At 42.1% G+C, this 19,095-nt stretch overlaps 1 protein-coding gene across 1 annotated transcript in view; it reads left to right on the forward strand.

Moving 5' to 3' along the window:
- COL4A2 (collagen type IV alpha 2 chain) overlaps positions 1-16,005 on the forward strand; it is a 135,376-nt gene extending 119,371 nt beyond the window's left edge. The window contains exons 33-47 of the mRNA XM_027444306.3: positions 145-326; positions 1,182-1,245; positions 1,609-1,683; positions 2,292-2,399; positions 3,349-3,456; positions 4,300-4,371; positions 4,777-4,902; positions 6,355-6,471; positions 8,012-8,173; positions 8,296-8,394; positions 9,025-9,171; positions 9,757-9,873; positions 10,692-10,883; positions 11,225-11,511; positions 14,260-16,005. Coding sequence (XP_027300107.3) covers positions 145-326; positions 1,182-1,245; positions 1,609-1,683; positions 2,292-2,399; positions 3,349-3,456; positions 4,300-4,371; positions 4,777-4,902; positions 6,355-6,471; positions 8,012-8,173; positions 8,296-8,394; positions 9,025-9,171; positions 9,757-9,873; positions 10,692-10,883; positions 11,225-11,511; positions 14,260-14,514 — 2,111 coding nt within the window. The 3' untranslated portion in view covers positions 14,515-16,005. The remainder of the gene's footprint in view (positions 1-144; positions 327-1,181; positions 1,246-1,608; positions 1,684-2,291; positions 2,400-3,348; positions 3,457-4,299; positions 4,372-4,776; positions 4,903-6,354; positions 6,472-8,011; positions 8,174-8,295; positions 8,395-9,024; positions 9,172-9,756; positions 9,874-10,691; positions 10,884-11,224; positions 11,512-14,259) is intronic.
- The last annotated feature ends 3,090 nt before the right edge of the window (positions 16,006-19,095 follow it).

Below are 19,095 nucleotides of genomic sequence, written 5' to 3' on the forward strand. Positions count from 1 at the left end.
GCTACCCTGTTGTGCCAGCACATTGTGATGCTGTGTTTAGGGAACGCTGCTACCATGAAACTTCTTCCACACTAGCAACTCCTTATCATCCTTCCCTGCTCTAGTGTTTTAAGTCTTCTTTATTTTTCTTTTCCCCGCCTGCAGGTAGCAAGGGCATGCCAGGTCTCCCCGGTAAGACAGGAACTCCCGGGTCTCCGGGGCACCCCAGTTACGTGGCTGGTGTGAAGGGGGACATTGGTGCAAAAGGAACAACAGGTGTGAAAGGGTATCCTGGTCCTGCTGGCTCTCCTGGCATCAGAGGCTTCCCTGGCAGCACAGGAGGCAGGGTGAGTACATGCCCACGGGTGGCAACACAGTGTCCTTTTCAGCTTCTCTAGGGAGTGGCATTCGCCCCTTGAAATTGTGCCAAAGAGCTACAGTGCAAAGACTAAAATGCAATAAAAATGGAAAAATAGACCAAATCTTTTTCCTTGATCCCTCCAATGTTCATTAAGCAGAGTCTTCTCGGTGGGAGACATCCAGATTTCAGGTGCCAGCCCTTTGCCTATGAGGACTCAGATTGTTTCTTCAAGGTCCCTGGTTTTGCTACCATAGCTGTTGGTAAAAAAAAATACATATTTTCAGCACTATATTTATTCTTCTTTTTCTCTCCTGCTGATGGTGCCACTGCCAAAAATTGCTCACTGTCACTCACCTGATGGTAAGAAGTCTAAAAACCTAGGTTCCTTGAGCACAATTCACCGTTATTCACTTTGGCAGCAAAATAACTTACAATGAAAACAAAAAGAAGTCTTGCAAAAGGCGTGGCAGTAAATTCACACATATCATTTATGTAACAGAGAAAAAAAAATAAAATTGTTCCTTTCTCAGTTAGGTATGCCCTTAGATTTCAGTAGAACTTTTTCCTAACTAAGTACTGTGAGAAGCAGTGCCAAATATGTGCAACATGAAGCTCTCCATTTCAAATTTAAGACTTTGCAAACACAGCTTCTGACTTGGTTTGCACTGGTTTGGTTTAACCAATTTCAACCAAATGACTCCACTTATAAAGAACTGTGAAACAAAACAAAACAGAAAGGTAAATTTAAAGATGTTTGTTCAATATCTAAGCTTATGCTGTTTGGAAGGTTGAATAAATCCCCATCATCATTAACTCATACCTGTTTCCAATCACATAACAGGGAGATAAGGGTGCCCCGGGAATTTCAGGCCATTTTGGTACTCCTGGCTCCCATGGTGAAATAGGTGAGTTTGTTTTCTTATTTGAGCATTCTTTGTATTCATTAATCATCAAGTGCACAACACGAATTTCTGTAGAGTTTTCAGTCTTAAAGGATCCTTGTACAGTCTTAGAATATATTATTGTAAATGTGAGAGGCTGTGAAAAGGTTGATATTGTTAATTTCACACATGTATAAATACATGGGGGGCATAGTGAGGGCATTGTTCTAGAGGCTGTTTTTCTTCCTTAAACTTATTTTTCTTTATATTTAGAAAGATAATTATTGCAGAATTTTGCCTTGGATGTTGCCAAACTCCTTCAAAACAACAGGAAATACTATTTAAATTAAAGCCTTGCCACTCATTTGTTTTTTTCACTTGAAACAGGTGAGCCGGGAGATACTATAAACTTACCAGGAATGCCCGGTCTTAAAGGGGAAATCGGTGTGCCAGGCCTAACAGGTATTCATTTCACAGTCACTTGAGGTATTATTTTTCATGTACTGAAGTCCATAAATGAAAGGAGAGAGAGCTTAGCCTGTGTGCTTTTGATGACTGTTGAGCTCCTGAAGAGAGAGGTGCATCTTTGAATATGTGCTTGGGTTACCTCTTCAAATGAAAGTGCGGTTATGGCAGTAAATATCAGTCACATGCAGCTGTAGTAAAACATTTCCCTTTTTTTTTTTTTTTTTTTTGCCATTGGTGACAAAAGAGAAATATAAGGCCATAATTATGTAAGAGGGGATAGCAGAATCAGGTTTATTTTTGATTGGGTTGGTTAGATAATGTAGTAAAATTTGAGCTATCTCTGCACGTTCAGCACATTTGAACATTGGTGTCATATTCCTCATAATATGAGCAGTACTTTTAAAAAACAAATGTAATGATGGATTGGCTGACCTACTGTAGAAGAGCATTTGTTCTCCCAGACAATCCAAGCACTCTGACTTGAAGAATGTCTTTATGCAGCAAGATCGGGACTCATCAAGTAGCCAACTTCACGTTACGCAGGTTAGCTTTTATCGTACAGAGATTATTGAGAGAATAATGTGCTTTTGTGTTTTTTGCAGGCTTAAGAGGAGGCCCAGGACAAAAAGGTGAAGGGGGTGACCCTGGTATCCCTGGCATTGAGGGCATCAAGGGCATACAGGGTGTCCCTGGCTCCTTGGGACAAGAAGGTAAAATATTCTTCTTTTTTAACACCCCAAAGAATAAAACTGGATGAGAAAGGAGAAAAAAAAAATCTTACGCTCTGGAAAGAAAGTCATTAAGTTTTTAAAATGTTGATCATTCTATAAGTTGGTAAAGAGCAGCAAAAAGGACATGGAATTCCCAAGAGAACTTATTAAGAGGAAATTTCAAAAGAATAACTCTATTCCAGTTTTTCCTTTTTTTATATTGTGTCCAGTCAAAGTGTTGCATTGCTGGCTTACTTTGCTGGTATTCTAATGCTGTCTCAATATGGCAAGGAGGTGGGCATTTCAATGCTCTTTTCTGCCATAAATGAAATAAATATCCCACAGGAGCCAGTTGGGGAACCTTTGAGCCAGTTTCCTTGGCTGACTGTACTAGGAAATTGAAATGAGGTCCAGCTCTGGCTGGATCATAAACTTGCAACTTAAGGAACATGTCTCATTGCAGGATGATCACGAAAATGCTCCTTCAGAGCAGTTGCTCCACATTTCTCATTTAATTATAAGGCTTAGAAGCTCAATCCAAGACTGGAGCTGTTTTGGTAGGCACCTCACTGAGAAACAGCACTAGTCTGATCAGCTTTCCTGTCAGAAAGCCTGGACAGATGGGGAAACTGAGGTACACACAAATGAAATTAATTATTGTAACTGGTAATAGATGTAAAACTATCATTTTAATAGGAGTAGCCCAGTATATTTCTGAGGTTGTCAGAAACCTGAAATTTGCAGTTAACTGTTCTGTTTCACCTTGCCCATCCTACCTTTTCTCTCTTACTTCCTCCACTCAGATGTATGGTGCAGTGCCATATAATGACACAGGTGGGGGGGAAACCTTCATTTTGCTACCTGGGAGAATGAAGGTAGCACAAGCCAGTGTTTTGGTCTGTTGGTTTTTAAGGACACTCAAAAACAATGTTTTATCATTGTCGCGTAGGTTTGCCAGGACTGGTTGGCCCCCCAGGGCAGCAAGGAAGCCCCGGGACACCTGGATTTCAAGGTGAAAAGGGAACTCCCGGCTGGCCTGGCTTACCTGGACAAGCAGGTATCTATACAACTTCAGCTATTCAGTCATTTCAGTGTGAACACTTGCTGTTGCTCTTTTGGGGTAAAGAAGAAGAAAGGGGACTTTTTGCAATTCACAGTGGCAGAGCTCCCTCTAGTAAACGTGTTCCTCAAAAAGTCAAAAGCCAAAAATTGCCCTGTTTTTAGTGAGATTCATCTATCTGAATCTGCATCAAATCAAAGTTAATAAGGTTTTGAAGGCTGCCTTTAGACAGCGAAGAGAGGCAGACACTTTTTTTTGTGAAGGTTTAATTGTCCTCCAGAACTCTGGCCATTGATTACCATTGATAACTAGATGGTACCCATCTAGTTTTAAAATCACGCTTAACTTTTTGATAGGTACAAATAAATGTGATACATTTTACCAGCAGTGACAGCTATTAGACATTTTATTAAATGGTGTTGATTTTTTTTAATGACCCACGCTGAATTTCTCCTGAAGATGGTTTCATTATAATCACATTTAGAGTGTACAATTATCCCATAGCTGTCTTGTTTGAAGACTTTTGAAAACTATCAACGGTTATTAACAAAATTGTGGTCTCAGGACTGGAACTAATGGCGTGCTACCAGACAGATCAGAGATATTTTAAGAAATACCTCATAGTGAGCTTATTGGATAATAACAAAATTGCTAATCAAAGAAGAAAAAACATAGAGTGCTGTGTTTCATAATAAGCTTATCGCAATTAATCAATTTGCATATAATATGAAAGAGTTTAACACAGAATCATATTTATTCAAGGTTTTCAGTTTTCTGCTGCGGAATATATACAGACTAATAGAAACTATTAAAATAATCGTGACTATAACTTTAAAACAGGCTTGCCTGGCTTGAGAGGAATCAGTGGACTGCACGGCTTACCGGGCACTAAGGGGCTGCCAGGATCACCAGGTAAATGAGCCTTTTACTCTGCCGGTTCACAGGTTGTGCATTGTGTTAGCTGCAAGTTAGGTCAGTGAGATTTTTGCAATGGGACTTTCCTAACCATGCCCTATAAAGTCCAGTGTGGAATTTACCTCCTTGTGGACACTGGCAAAACACTTCACACACTTTACATGCTGCCACATAGATGAATTAAAACACAACTTTAAGTCATAGTTTCTTTACTCTTGCAAAGTCAAATCCTCGAGACCATTTTATTCCATTATGAGCATTACTTATTCCTTTTTTTTTTCAATGAGTCACCCTAGCTCAGGTATTCAGTAGACCCACACGTTCTCTACATGTATGTTTGCATGCTGATACGTTATTACATGCAGAAACTTTTCTTCTTAATTTTGAACTACTCCACAACAGGTCCGGATGGCTATGGCTCTGCAGGCTTCCCAGGCACCGTGGGTGACAAAGGAGAAGCAGGAGAGCCGAGCAGAGTGGAAGGCAGCCGAGGCCCTCCGGGTCAGAAGGGAGACAGAGGTGTTCCAGGTCTGTATCCTGAAGAACGTGAGCTACTTGGCTTTTGTTCCAACTGTGGGCATTAAGGATGTCATGAAATGCAATTCAGTGTAGACAGCAATATAGGAGAGACTGTTTGGAGTTCCTGCTGCTAATTAACCAAACCTTGCTCAGAAACAGCACTGTGTACTGCCCAGTTCTGGACAAGCTAGCTCCTCCTGGGCAGCCTGGGTCCTTCCCCACAGTAGCAGCCCATTGTAGCACACCCAGAGCTCAGCACACTGCAAACACTGCTCTTAGCCACCATTTCCCAAAATATTTATAAAGAGGATCCAGTTACAACAACACTATGGCTTTTCTTTCTTTCTTTGCATTGCAAATCCTTCAATATTTACCTTTCTTCTGAAAGCCTCACTGTCCATTAACATGTGATTTTTCCCTGCGATCGCTCCTGTGCTCTATTTCCATGCACAGTGCTTTACTCATACCATCACCCTTGTGCAACGTAAGCGTACGGCTTTCCAGCTCTGACCCACCTGCAGGCAGCACTTACCTCCGTATGGCTCACCACCAGTTCTTCTTCCATCACAGTCACCAGACTCATGTTATGGGTGAACAACTACTACTTTTTTTTACAAATTTTTTCTAACACTTTGGCTCTAAAGGACTGGCAGATTAAATAATAATAATAATAATAATAAATAAATAAACTTACTGCTTTTACCTGTGTCATTGAATATCTGCTCTTTGGTGCTCTACTTTATTATTGCTAACATGCTGCGTCTTCTCAAACACCATTCAGAGATTTAGTACAAGGCCCTGCAAGAAATAACTTTTTGGCTTATTTTATTCCTGTTTGTTTGTTGGAACTAAATATATTAGTTTCTTTTTACAAGACTAAGCAAGAGGGTTTTTATGGCTTCCTAACAACTTCCATGTGCTCAAAAGGACAATTTTGAGCAAAAAGGTGAAGCAAATTTTTGGCTATTCAACACTTTCCATCTTAGAGAATTTCCTTGAATTTGAACTTTTGGTTTTAATTGCATTCCTCCTCCCCACCCCCAAAAAAAAAAAAAAAAAAAAAAGTGTCTGTCACCTTGATTCAATAGGACACAGAAAAAAAAAAAAAAAAGCTGCTTTCTTGTCTGCTTCAATATACCTTGGATATTTTAAGTACTTCCTATTTTGAAGTAATATTTTACTTGGCAGATGCAAACTTATTAGCATTCCACACAGTGAGATGCAATTAACTATCCAGAGAGCTTTGAAACAGAACTAGCTTTTGTGGGCTTTGTTTTGTTTTGTTTTTAAGAAAAACCTCCACATCATATCATCTGGGGGGGTGGGGGGGGCGGAATCAGTGGGAACTGCAGGTGTTTCGACTTTGAAATTCCCATTTTTATATGTAGTCAAAGGTGAGTCCTTATAATTGCAATTGTGCATTTTCCTTGCAGTACTGATTATTTCTTCTCTTCTTTTCAGGGATCCAAGGAACCTTTGGCATTCCTGGGCAGGATGGATTTCCAGGGCCTCCTGGGATTTCAAATATATCAGGATATCCTGGTGATAAAGGTTCCCCAGGTCTGGACGGAGTGCCAGGTAATTCATGCCTTGTGTCCCTCAGACAACACAGAAGATTAAGTAGCAAGTTAGCAACGGCAGTAGTTATTGCAATCTTTGTTCAGTAAAATATCCCTATTAAGTGCAACACTGAAGTACACGGCTCGATGCTCCTTGTATAATTGTTAGACACAACTAATGGAACAAAAGATAATAGGGACAGAACTCTGATGACAAAGGCCATTCCTGCAGGGTGTCTTAATGGAAGGACTTGATTTTCATGCAAATAACAGATTTAATTGATCATCCAAAATTCCCTTAACAACTTTCAGAAGCACTATGCTAACTTTCCACTTTAAAATTTAGATCTGTGGCAGATATGCAAATCTACAGAATACTTTCTTAATCATTCACAGAATTTTCCTGTGTGAAATTGCATAGGAGAGCATTAACTGCTCTTCTTTCTGAAAGTTCATTCTATGAGCCCACATTTTTCAAGCCTATGAAAGAGCTACAGTGTGGCTCTGTGCATTTAGAAGCTGAAAATCCTGCTGCTTGTTGGACTGCACAATCATTTCAAACTTCGGTGCTTGTAGCAGAAGTTGCAGGTGTCCCATTATCATCTCTATGATGTGTGGAAATTTAACGTAAGCTCAGCAAAAACTTACAGGAGGCAAACTAGCTGTGGAGCCAACACAGTACCTAGGTTTCCAGATGTGACTAGAATGCTAGTTGGCCTTACTCTGCATACTGATTCCCATTCCCTAGGCAGTCATTGGGTTAAAAAAAAAAAAAAATAGAAGCAGTGAGGAGAGTGGGATGAGAACAGGAAGACCATCTGCCACTTGATATGCTGATAGGCATGGCTCTTTGCCGTAAGCATCCTGCATTAGTACCCACACGTGATCCAACTGAAACAGGCCGCATGGGAGATGCCCCACTGAAAACCCTAGTTACTAAGTCCTTCTCCCCTTGGAAACAGGGTTCAAATCTCCTCTCAGGCAGCAGAGGTAGGAACATGCCAGGTTTAGCTTCAGAAAACAGGTACTTCTGGAAAAGGAAGCTGTTCCCGTAACTGCCAAGACAGCCTGAAGTAGTTATTTGTATCCAGGTGTTCAACTGAAGTACCAGAGTACATGGAACAGCAAGTCCTTGGCATATTTACCACCTCACCTGGCACCAAGTCAGGTATTTGCTGATATCTGATTTCCCTCTAGTTGCTTGGAGAATTTAGGACAAAGCAGGGAGGCACCTAGAGAGGCATTTGCTGGGGTAGAGGTAGCTCACCAAAGGCCACATCTCAGCAGGCATCTCATGGCTGCTGAAATCTTGCTTAAGATGACACCAGGTTCTGTAGGAGCTTTGTGCTCTGATTCCTCTGGCATTGCAGCAGAAGGGTATGCCAGGCTGAGAGCAGGAGCAGGAGTGCTGAATACATCTGTTGGACAACTGAGCACGAGCTTCTTGCTTAAATTGAGGACATAAAACCTGATGGGATGCAATTAGATCTGTTAGTTTCATCTGTGCTTAGGTACTGAGGCAGTATAAACAAGTAACAGCTTGAATGTGCTCTATACAGGCTATCCAGGACTACAGGGGCAGCCTGGAGTACCAGCTCCACCTGGAAGCAAAGGAGAAAGTGGGCAAGCAGGTGTGAGCGGACAACCTGGCCAAAAAGGAGATAGAGGTGATCCTGGATTAGCAGGGAGACCTGGAATTCCCGGGTACCCTGGACCAAAAGGTAAGGATGGGAGATGCTGATCATCTGCAGGGGGAAACCTCCTATGCTACAGCAGCTTGACTTCTGAATTTATATGATCCGTACTGAAATGCAGTAATGTGATATGTCTTTTTGCACTAAAGGTCGCAAGGGTGAGCAAGGTGTCATCGGCTTTATGGGCACAGTAGGATTTCCAGGTGATCTGGGACCCATCGGACCCAAGGGGGACAGAGGACTAACTGGTAAGTGCAGTCAGGTGCATGGCTCCTTTCTACACATTTCGCTTAGGAACACACAGCTGATCCAGCTGGCCCTGCTTTGAGCCTCATTGTAGGTGCTCATTGAGCACCCATTGTAGGGGATGGGTGCCTGAATTTAACAAGAATAGTCAACTTTTTGCTGTAAGTAATTTATTTTGTATGAGGCGCCAATTCCAAAATTAGACCCACTTTCAGAGAAAAGAAAAATGTTGACTTAAAATAATCCTGCAGAGTAGACATACTAGATATTTAGGAGTACCTATGCCATCGTGTATTAGTGTCTCCAGAAGCCCACCAAAAGATGGTGCTCTACCTCAGAGAGCTGTTGGCTGTCTGGGGAAACCATCCCAACCTCCTGTGTCGTACCTGAGGAAGCAGTAGTGCCATTCATTTCCTTCTGCTTATCTTTGTGCAGTCCAAGACAATCCCAATCCTCACATATGTTCCTCCAAGATCATAAATATGTCTTATACCCAAGGTAGTGAACTGTAGATCACGGTTCCTCTTTCACATACACAGCCAATTAACAGCAACATGTCTGTGGATGAAAGCATATTAAGGAAAATGTGCATATTTTTTAATGTAACTGTCTCATCTTGCCTCCTATCACAGGCTTTCAGGGCCCTCCAGGCTCTCCTGGGCTGCCACCTGTTCCTCCAAGGCTGATTGCTGAGCAAGGATCACCAGGTCCCCGTGGAAATGCAGGACCTCCGGGAAGCCCAGGAGATATGGGCCCTCAGGGTCCACCAGGCGATCCAGGTACGAATTGCACACTTGTAGCAAATACTCAGTTGCCCTCAGCAGAGAGGGCTCCAGAGCTTTGCTTTAGCTCTCTTCAACTCTAAATTCTACAGGTCAGAAATTAGAGTCAAAGTTGGGTTTTTCAAAGCCAAGGGCTTGGCTTTCTTCCCCCTCCTAATGTTCAGAACTTAAGCAAAACGGGAATAAACTCTGACAACACTCACTGCCAAAGCAACACCAGATATAGATGCAATTGTGGAAAGGCACACGTCCTTGTGGGTGTGTTTTTGGCTCAGGAGATGTAGTGTTAGCAATACGTGGACCAGACGCAGTGCACCTCTTGCTAACGGCCTTGTCAGAGATGCATGGTGGTGGCAAGAGTGAAAGATTAAGGTTGCGGGTGTCATGTTGTCTCAATTCCAGCAGCCTTTTCCAACATTAGTGCTTTTTGCCTGAGCAGGAACCACGGGATATCGCTTTTAGTATAAATTGGTAAATCTGGTAGATAGGACTGAATGCACGCAAGTAGAGCGCGTGTTATCAGAGCAAGTAGCATGCTGATATCTCTGCAGCCACTGTGCTCATAACTGTTGTTGGTGCAAGGTTTCAGAGGCTCACCTGGAGACCCAGGGCTCCAGGGCAGAGGTGGCATTCCAGCTCCTCCTGGATCCAGAGGTGAACAAGGAGCAATGGGGTTTCAAGGTCCAGTGGGATTTGAAGGTAAGAGATGTCACACAGCACTTCTTCCCTCTTTCCTATTTCCGTGCCAAAATTATTCTGTAGTTACTGTATTACTGGATGGGAGGAGGGAGGAGAGAGATGGCTTGTTCCTTCACAACTTCTTCACAAGACGCAGCTAACTTTCAACAGAGGTAGCTTAAAGCAATGTTTTCAAAATAAGTTTTGATAGCTGCAGATGGCAGTCCACTCGTGAATGAGTTTGTTTTGATCTGTGTGCATTTTCATGTTGGTTTTCTCTAATTATTTCAGCATAGAGTTTTACTAGCTGTTATGTTTATAGAAATGGATGTTTACATAGGTGATACTTGCAAGAACAACATTTAAGAAAACGTACCTGTGAAAGAAATACCCGTGTCTTTATCTAGTCAAAGAGCGGGAAGACTACTAAATACACAGACCAAAAGATATTTGCAGAATACAGTTTTAACCATATAAAGCAGATGCAAGCAATTCAAAACCTAGTGGTTATTCTTAGAAAATGTTTTGAAGGAAAAAAGATGCGCATCTGTATTGTACAAAGTATGCTGAAGTTTATCAGAACCTTATATGTGACTTTCTCTGGCTCTCATACTGAAATATCTTAGAAACCAGGGAGCCTGACCCAGCTCCAATCTGCTTCAAAATCAACTGCTTTAACCTCAGAGCTACATCTCTTTTAACAATAACTTACCATAAGAAGAGTTATTGTGCAATCAATCTTTGTTCATGGGCAGCTTAGCTGAAATACCAGCTAGCACGAGAGCACTTGTGGGAGCACAAACTAAGCTGTATTATTTTTTTTTCCCCTTTTACCTAAGGCCAGCCAGGCCGCCCTGGTAGCCCTGGGCTGCCAGGCATGCCGGGTCGCAGCGTCAGCATCGGCTACCTGCTGGTGAAGCACAGCCAGTCCGACCAAGAGCCCATGTGTCCCATCGGCATGAACAAACTCTGGAGTGGGTACAGCCTCCTGTACTTCGAAGGACAAGAGAAAGCACACAACCAGGACCTAGGTACGTGCAGGTATTGCTGGCAGCAGCTGCAATTCCATCCCTCTGACTGAGAAGGAAAAAATAAAAAATAAAAAAATAGAGCTTACTGATAGAAAGCTGGGACTTCAACAGCCAGATTTAGGAAGCACCAAAATGAGAAGATAAAAACCACATCTGCATAGCGTATCCCTGAGAGAGACTTTGCAAATTGTTAGTGCCATCTGAGGGGAACAGGAAAGCTGGTGACACATTATGGACTGCAAGGTTTTACTGACACACACTTGGAAGGAGCAATAAACTGAAAACACGCGTTGTCTTCTGCAAAAATGATTGACATAATTTCTTTCTTTCTTTCTTAACAGGGCTGGCCGGCTCATGCTTGGCTCGTTTCAGTACGATGCCATTCCTCTACTGTAACCCCGGGGATATTTGTTACTATGCAAGTCGAAATGATAAATCCTACTGGCTCTCGACTACAGCACCTCTCCCAATGATGCCTGTGGCAGAAGAAGAAATTAAGCCATATATCAGCCGCTGCTCAGTCTGTGAGGCCCCAGCTGTGGCAATTGCTGTCCATAGCCAAGAAGCTTCTATTCCTCGCTGCCCTGATGGCTGGCGCAGTTTGTGGATTGGATATTCCTTCCTCATGGTATTTGTCCTTCAGCGTCACACTGTGTGTGGCACTAGGCTTTAAGGACGTCTTAGACCCTAGGACAGCTGCTGTGTCGTAGCTCCAGTAACATCAAAACTATGCAACATCCTGGGAAACTTGTTTCTAGGAAACAGGAGTGAGGAGCAAAATTTCTGAGAACTGCAGAGAAAATTGCCTCTTTGTCAGCATAGCATCTGGAGCCCTTATTTTATGTACAAAATAGTGTTTGAGAGCACAGCACAGGTACAGCTGTGAATTACCCAGTAAGACTGCACTCTGTAGGCAGTAGTCTATGGAGCATTTTCACAGCTAGAAAAAGAGTGGGGGTTACTGATGAACATCACTGTTAAGAGGCTGATCTGGAGGGGGAAAAAGAAGAGATTGTTTCCCTTTCTTTTAGAAACTGAAAATCACTGACTTTTAGTAGAAGATTTAGAAGCAAAAGTGTTTCATCTAGTCTGGAAAGAGAGACAGCCTCCTGTTGTTTTAAAAGTTAATCTTCAGTGTCATACCTCTAATGGCAGCAGGAGCAGAGCTGTATATCCTATTGTTCAAAGGATCTCGTAGATCGTGTGATTACAAGATAATTAGGAAATGGGATCTTACAAAAGTGCTTAACATTAGGCGTGCAGTATAAAACATAATGAAAAGATTCACCTCTTTTTCTGTCTCACTCCAAACAGTTACCTCTGGGCGCAGAACAGTACAGAGGGATCATGTAGGCATTGGAGGACTCAACATAGTGAACAGTACCTAGAATATGTCAGTGAATGATCCGGCTGGTAGTAATTTACCTGACTTGCTTGATGCACACTAGAGTCAAAATCTGCGACAAAATGTCCATGTTGTGTTAATGCATTAAATGCTGGATTGAATATGAAGTAATCAAGGCTGGAAAAGAGTAAGATTTTTCTGGCAGAAAACGTCATGGAATAGCTGTAGTTAGCCCTTCCTGCAGATTATTTGCTTTCCAAAAGCTTCAACTTTTCAGGAAAGAAAAAAAAAATAAAAGGAAATTGGATATTTTTCATTTAGTTGTAGAAAAAAGATTTGAGAAAAGGCAGACCCAATTTTTGTCCAGTCTTATGTTTGACCTTTCTTTTGCTTCTCTGAAAAGTCCCGATACAGATCTCATAGTTACTTCATGGGAATTCCAAGGATTGATTGTTTGTAAAGCCCATGTAAACATTCAGCATTGTTAAGGGCAAAGTTGTCACCTTAGCAAGAAGCTTTTGCAGGGACAAAGTCTGCCAGCACCAAGGAATGTACAGTGAGAGGAGTTTCAGAAGATTAAAGCTTTCACATTTTCCCATCTAGTGCTCAGATCAAATGACGTGTTTGGCATACACATTTTTTTTTGCTTCTTATGCAACTCTTGAAGGAGAAGTACGGCATGCTTGTGGTTATTTCAGAGTACACATTCTTTTACTTCTTGGCTTAAATTCGTTACCTCCTTCCCCTGGCTAAGGTACAATCCTGAAGGGAGTCACTGTGGACTCCTGCCCAAACCACTTCAGAAGTCAGTAAGATTTCATGCAGAGAGGGCACTGAACTTACTGAGGGATAAGAAGCCCTGGCTAGTAAATGAGAAGCTATCACAGGCACAAAGCTGGAGACTACACTGAGCACAGGAAGGCCACAGCCCTTGCACTGAGGTTGTCGAACTCCCAGGCCACTGCTTAGATAGCATGTGCAGCTTGTACCAGCTGCTTTCCAGCTCCAATTGCAGAGGCCTCAAAACTATGAACAGTTTAGCCCTTCTTCTTACCAACTTTGTTTATCTAGAAGGATGATAGAAGGGATCAGAGGTCAGATCCTTTACCCCATTAAAAGGTGGCCGCTTGTGTTACCCATTTATATGGACACAGCAGGCCTCTGAGCATAAACCAAGGCCAACAGATTTCTTCCCACATTTACAAAACTATTTAGCAACTTTTCCAGCTGCTTTCATTTGTATTGCAAATACCTTCAGTTTTTAACAGAAAATTAAGCAACTGCACTTAAATATGCAGCTGTACAGCCCTCAAAGGGACTGTGGAAATGCCTGTTTTGTTAGAGATCCCTTTGGCAGAACATTAGTAACATTCAGTTTGTTACCACAGTACATGTTAAAGGAAACAGTTGAGTGGTTTAAAGGTTCATGATGCTGTTACAATGTGCTGTTAATGAATATATGATACAGGGAAGTTATCTGTATAGAAGCTTTTTTTTTTTTTTTTTTTTTTCCTCCACAGTGCTTCTTAAGCGCAATGCAGAGTAAATAAGACTTTATAATGAGGGAAATTCAAGTTAGCTATATGGCAAAATGTTCTACTTAATGATGGCAACCAGAGGCTGCCCATAGAGACTGTGGAAACTCCATCCTTGGAGGTATCAACAACTCCACAGTGCCCTGGAGCAACCTAGTGCGACGCTGAAGCTGGGTCTGCTTTGAGCAGAGAACTGGCTCAAGTGCCAGAGTGCTTCTCACCCAAATGATTCTCCAGGTCTAAGACTAGAAACAGTGAAAATCCTAACTATAGTAAAGATGTTTGTCAGAAGCGGCATCAGCATATGAGATTGTTCCTTTGTATACAGGACAGCCAAACCCTTACGTCTTACATGGTTGCAGGATTAGCCTTCTCTCTGCTCTGGAGTTAAGGATTAGGAGCACTTCTAGTGTTTTTTCTCTTTTCTCCACATGTAAGTTTTTGACAGCGTTGCCTGAGGTTGTACTCTGAACGCTGCCCTCCTTGTCTCCCTTAGCACACTGCAGCTGGTGATGAAGGTGGAGGACAGTCGCTGGTTTCTCCTGGGAGCTGCCTGGAAGATTTCAGAGCTACTCCTTTCATCGAATGCAACGGCGCACGCGGAACCTGTCATTACTTTGCAAATAAATACAGCTTCTGGCTCACTACGATTGACCAACCCTTCCAAAGCAAGCCCTCAGCAGATACACTCAAGGCAGGACTCATCCGAAGCCATATCAGCAGATGCCAAGTCTGTATGAAAAATTTATAGAATTCTTTCATAGTTTAAGGAACCTGCTTATCCTGTAGTTCTTGTACTATGAAACCTTCTATGATGTTTAGAAATTTGAATAAATCATGTTGGTGCTTTTTTTAACTTATTACCTCAAAAGCTGAATGGAAATTTAATTGTAAATGTCTGTAAAAGCAAATTAAGTGTAACAGAAATCAAGTCTAACACACAGACCTAGTGTTGTGTTCTCCTGCTATACAGTATATATGTATTTTTTTGCTAGTCTAACATTCTGTCGTGTGCCAAATGTTACAAATACTCAGCTTTGAAACACAAAAACTTCAGCAGTAAATGAATAACTTGGTCAGATACCCACTGCATTTACTTTAAGATGAAGTATGCATCTTTTCTATTAACTGTATTTGTCACAACACTAAACACTAACAGCTACCATTCATTCAAACAATTAACACACTGTGATCACACTAAGCCTTAAAAGCCTAGCAAAGTACTGAAAATGTACACTGGAAGGTGCTCATGTCCAGCATTAAAACCTAACTTCAATGACAGTATTTTATGCTTGGGCATTTCAAACACACACCCAGAACAATCATCTTTTTCTTATAGTTGTGTTTTGTTGTTTTTTTTTAAGCTTCACCACTCTTTAGCACTTAATCACTGGAAATAGCAGAGAAGCACACAAGCCTTCCAAAAAGAGTAACCAGAAAATGCACATCTCTTCCTGTTTTGGTTAGGAGACTACATGATGAAGATCAGCACATTATTTTACAAGTCTGGTGTGTTTTTTTCTAGACATACTCCAGGCCAAAGGATCGTTACAAAGGTCTCCTTCTCCACCGTGTTGTGGACATTGGTCTGTGTCATGTTACTCAGCTCACATCACTGAGTATTTTTTGCATTGCAGCTTTTCCCCTCTGAAACCAGGTTACTCATCACAAACAGGTCTTACCCATGTGCTGTTGGAGCTGCTGTCACACGTAGGGTAGGTCTTCCAGGACAGCCTATTGTTCAATGCCACGTTACCTTGAAGGTCAAAACTTGCAGACCTGCCAGTTGTCTGTCAGGGGGCATGTAGTCCTGGCAGCTGGGGATGTGTGGCAATGTGATGACCAGCGTATCTGCCTGCACGCATCCTTCCTTGCAAAAGCAAAGGGGAAGGAAGCAGAGCATTTATTTGGCCCAATCTTTTTCCATAGAAAACCATGTCATTGCATGCCAGGCTTGAGAAATGGCCACAACAGATAGCGCTTCCCTTCTAAAGAAGCCGTTTAACCCAAAGCTGTCTCTCACTACTACAGGAGAGGGGGCAAAAGCACAGCTGCAAATGATTCTCTTCCCATTGACATAATCTGCTTATATACCCAAACACTAAAAACTGAAATCAAAGAAACTTCTATAACAATGACAATTGATTTTTCAACTGTTCACTCCTGCTTCAGGTGTTTATTGGCTTTTGTAATTACATTCCATCCTCACTGTATCATAAATAAAATCTGTTTTTTTTCCACACTTCTATTTGTTGGTGATTGCCATTTTGTAAAGTGGTTTGTTTGTTTGTTTGTTTTCTATAAAATGCATATGGACTGCTCTTTTGAATTACTTTGTTTGCACCTAAGGCAGAAAGAAAAATAAAAGCATTACCATAACGCTCCATTCTACTTCTTCAACCAGGAATACATTTTGTGGCACTTAAACCATTCCAGAAGGGAAGTGCAGTTCTAAAATTGCTCCTTTAAGCTGAACTGTGGAGATGGAAGTATTTAATCTGTTGTTAGAAAGAGGAATTTAAGCCAATAAATTGTGATGCTGCAAATTAAAGCAAAGCATTATTCATGTTCCACAACATTCAAGAAACCAACATTAACCAGACTTGACAAGTGTTACCTCTGCAAAAAACTTAAAGTGTAACTTCAGTTAAAGTTCTGAGCTAGCACAGTTTCTAGCTGAGATTAGTTGTGCGTATAATTAGATATATCCATGAAGTGAGAAATTACATGAGCTTAAAATCAGTTTTCTGGCCATGCTTTAGCTATGAAAGGCAGCCTCTGAACAAATTAATTCCACTGGTATTCGTTTCAGCCAAATAAAATACCTAGAACTGAAAACATTGCAGTGCACATTAGCCAAATCTATTCCACATTTGCCAATCCTTTTAAATTACACACTGCAGTAACAAACACCCCATAATCATCAATTTACCTCTTCCAGGTCATCAGTGGTTGTCGGATGACCAGTTAAATCACTTGTGATTTTTATAGCGTGCAACTCCTGCAGTGCAGCACGTGAATTTTTTTTCAACAGAATTCAAGTACAGGTTATACAAACCTGTAAAAACCAATTATGTCAGCAACAACAGCTAACTATTCAGACTTTAATGGCTGCTATGTTGCATAATGTCCCTATACAGCTTTTCTTTTTTTTTTTTTTTTTTTTTTTGCGTGTAAAGCCTCAGCAGACAGGTCTTTCTCCACGAGTTGTGTTGTCTATTAGTTTTCTGACTCCCATCAGCTGTTCTAAGCAAATTTGCTCAGTACAGTATCATCAGCACAGTGGTGAGTTGAAATGCACTCAGGAAGTTAGAAGAAAAAAAAAACTATGCCACACCGCAGTGAACTTTTGTACTTTGCGTACGTCATGTGCTTGAGGTCCATGTACTTATACACGTTTCTCCAAACAACGCTTACTCACTGTCTGGGAAGGGGAGGGAGCAAGTATACACGAACACGTGGGATGCTTGCAGCAGCCAGAGGGTTTCAGCCTGCCAGCTACCTTGGAGCACAGCACCGCACTTGCAGGGGAAATGCCTTGTCCGAAACTGCCTAGATAAATTTGCCTCCCCAAAGCACCTACTCCCAGGAAGTTAAAACATTTTTATTCAGGAAACAGGACTTTTCAAAGCAATCTTTTCACTGAACTGTACCACTCCAGCCTAGGATGTGAAAACCACAAGTATTTTGCCTGTTTCTGAGTAATAGTCAAAAATTTTGCTTCCAAGCATTCTGCTTGTTTCCTACACTTCTCTGTCTGAAAATATGCTGAAGTGTAACATGCTGCTGACCTTTTCCAGGCTCAGCAAGATTATATTCCCCTCCATAGGTAATGGTGCATCAGTATACACGTATAAGCACAGCTATAGTGAAGTCAATGCAATTTGGCTTCTTGACACCAAAAAGTTTTCTCTCTGTATTAACCAAATCTGTCATGTCTTCTCACACAGTGATTGGGCTTGTCCAAGGCATGTGGGAACAGAAAATCAGCAATGTGCAGGCAGTAAACATGACCCCGTAACAGGCAGTATCAGACTGCTGCCAGCAGAGAGGCGGCATGGTCACCGACTGCTGTATGGGTTTGGCTGCACCTTATCTGGCTGCCAGAGCCTGAAACCTTGCCTTGGCCTCTCTTTGACACCACCTTCAAGACACACACTTGCCGTGTGTTTGGTCTGAATGCTGTTGCTCCCATGGTGTTGTGCTTTCCACCGTGACACGGACAGTGGCATAGCCCAGCCGAAGCAGATGGACACCAGCCTGGCAAGGCCCATAGCTCACATTCAGGTGGTGTTACAAAAAGTAGCAACTATTTCACCGTTTACACACACCACATAATCTGGCCTAGCAAAACAAGGAAGAGCAGAAAAAACGAATATTTGTAAAATATTTGTAAAATAAGCTTCCCTTCCCGTCAGGGTTCATACGCCACTGCTAACCCCCATACAGAGCCCTCCTCATGCAGCCACGAAAGGCCCGAGTCCAGGCCTCCTATCAAAATTATCGGTGGGAAAAGCAAGGTTGGAAGGGCAGGGGAAATCCCCACACTGGGCAGGACACAGAAAAGCTGACATTAAATAGGGACACAGCCAAGACGTGTCCCAGAGGGCGTGACGATGTACTGTACTGCCTCAGCCCTCAGAGGATTTGAGTTTTTGACACCAAGCAAGTAGTGTTTGAGCTCTGCAGCCTGTTCCTCGGGCAGCAGGGACCGGCCACCTCAGCAGAAGTGGCCTCACAGTTGCTGCCTGCCCTCCCTGCTGCTTCCATCCACCCCTCAGCCACCGCAGGCAACAGCATTCGCTGCAGCCTCTGTGCCAGTGGCATCCCTAGGCTCATTGCAATTACAACCCCCTTCACACCATGTAAGCACAGAGGCTCTCCCAAATCACTTCACTTTTCTGAAACAGTCACTTATTCCTACAACCACTTGTGCATGCACATGTTAGCTTGTGAGGTTATTAAGACAATAAAAATTAGGACATGTAAACATAAGCATTGGTCCCTGCACTGCTGCTTCAATACTCCTCCCCCTTATTAAGCCAAGCAGAATTTTCTAGTAAAATTGTGTAGGATGGGGGTATAAAATGCCTTTTGCAGCGCTGGGATATCAGGATGCTACTGCAGAAGCAGCAAGGAAATAAATGAATTTATACAGGACATGTAGGAAGCACAAGAGCAGGACGTATTGTATTAAACACCTATGTAGATAAAGAAGTACCACTAAACAGGAAAATAATCTGTGCAACTTCAGCATCAAGGGTTGAACCATGCTCTGTAATCACACTTGCAGACATGAAGACAGCATAGGCACTGTTGCAGCAGAGCATCA

This window comes from Anas platyrhynchos, chromosome 1, assembly GCF_047663525.1.
Source record: "Anas platyrhynchos isolate ZD024472 breed Pekin duck chromosome 1, IASCAAS_PekinDuck_T2T, whole genome shotgun sequence".
Classification (NCBI taxonomy): domain Eukaryota; kingdom Metazoa; phylum Chordata; class Aves; order Anseriformes; family Anatidae; genus Anas; species Anas platyrhynchos.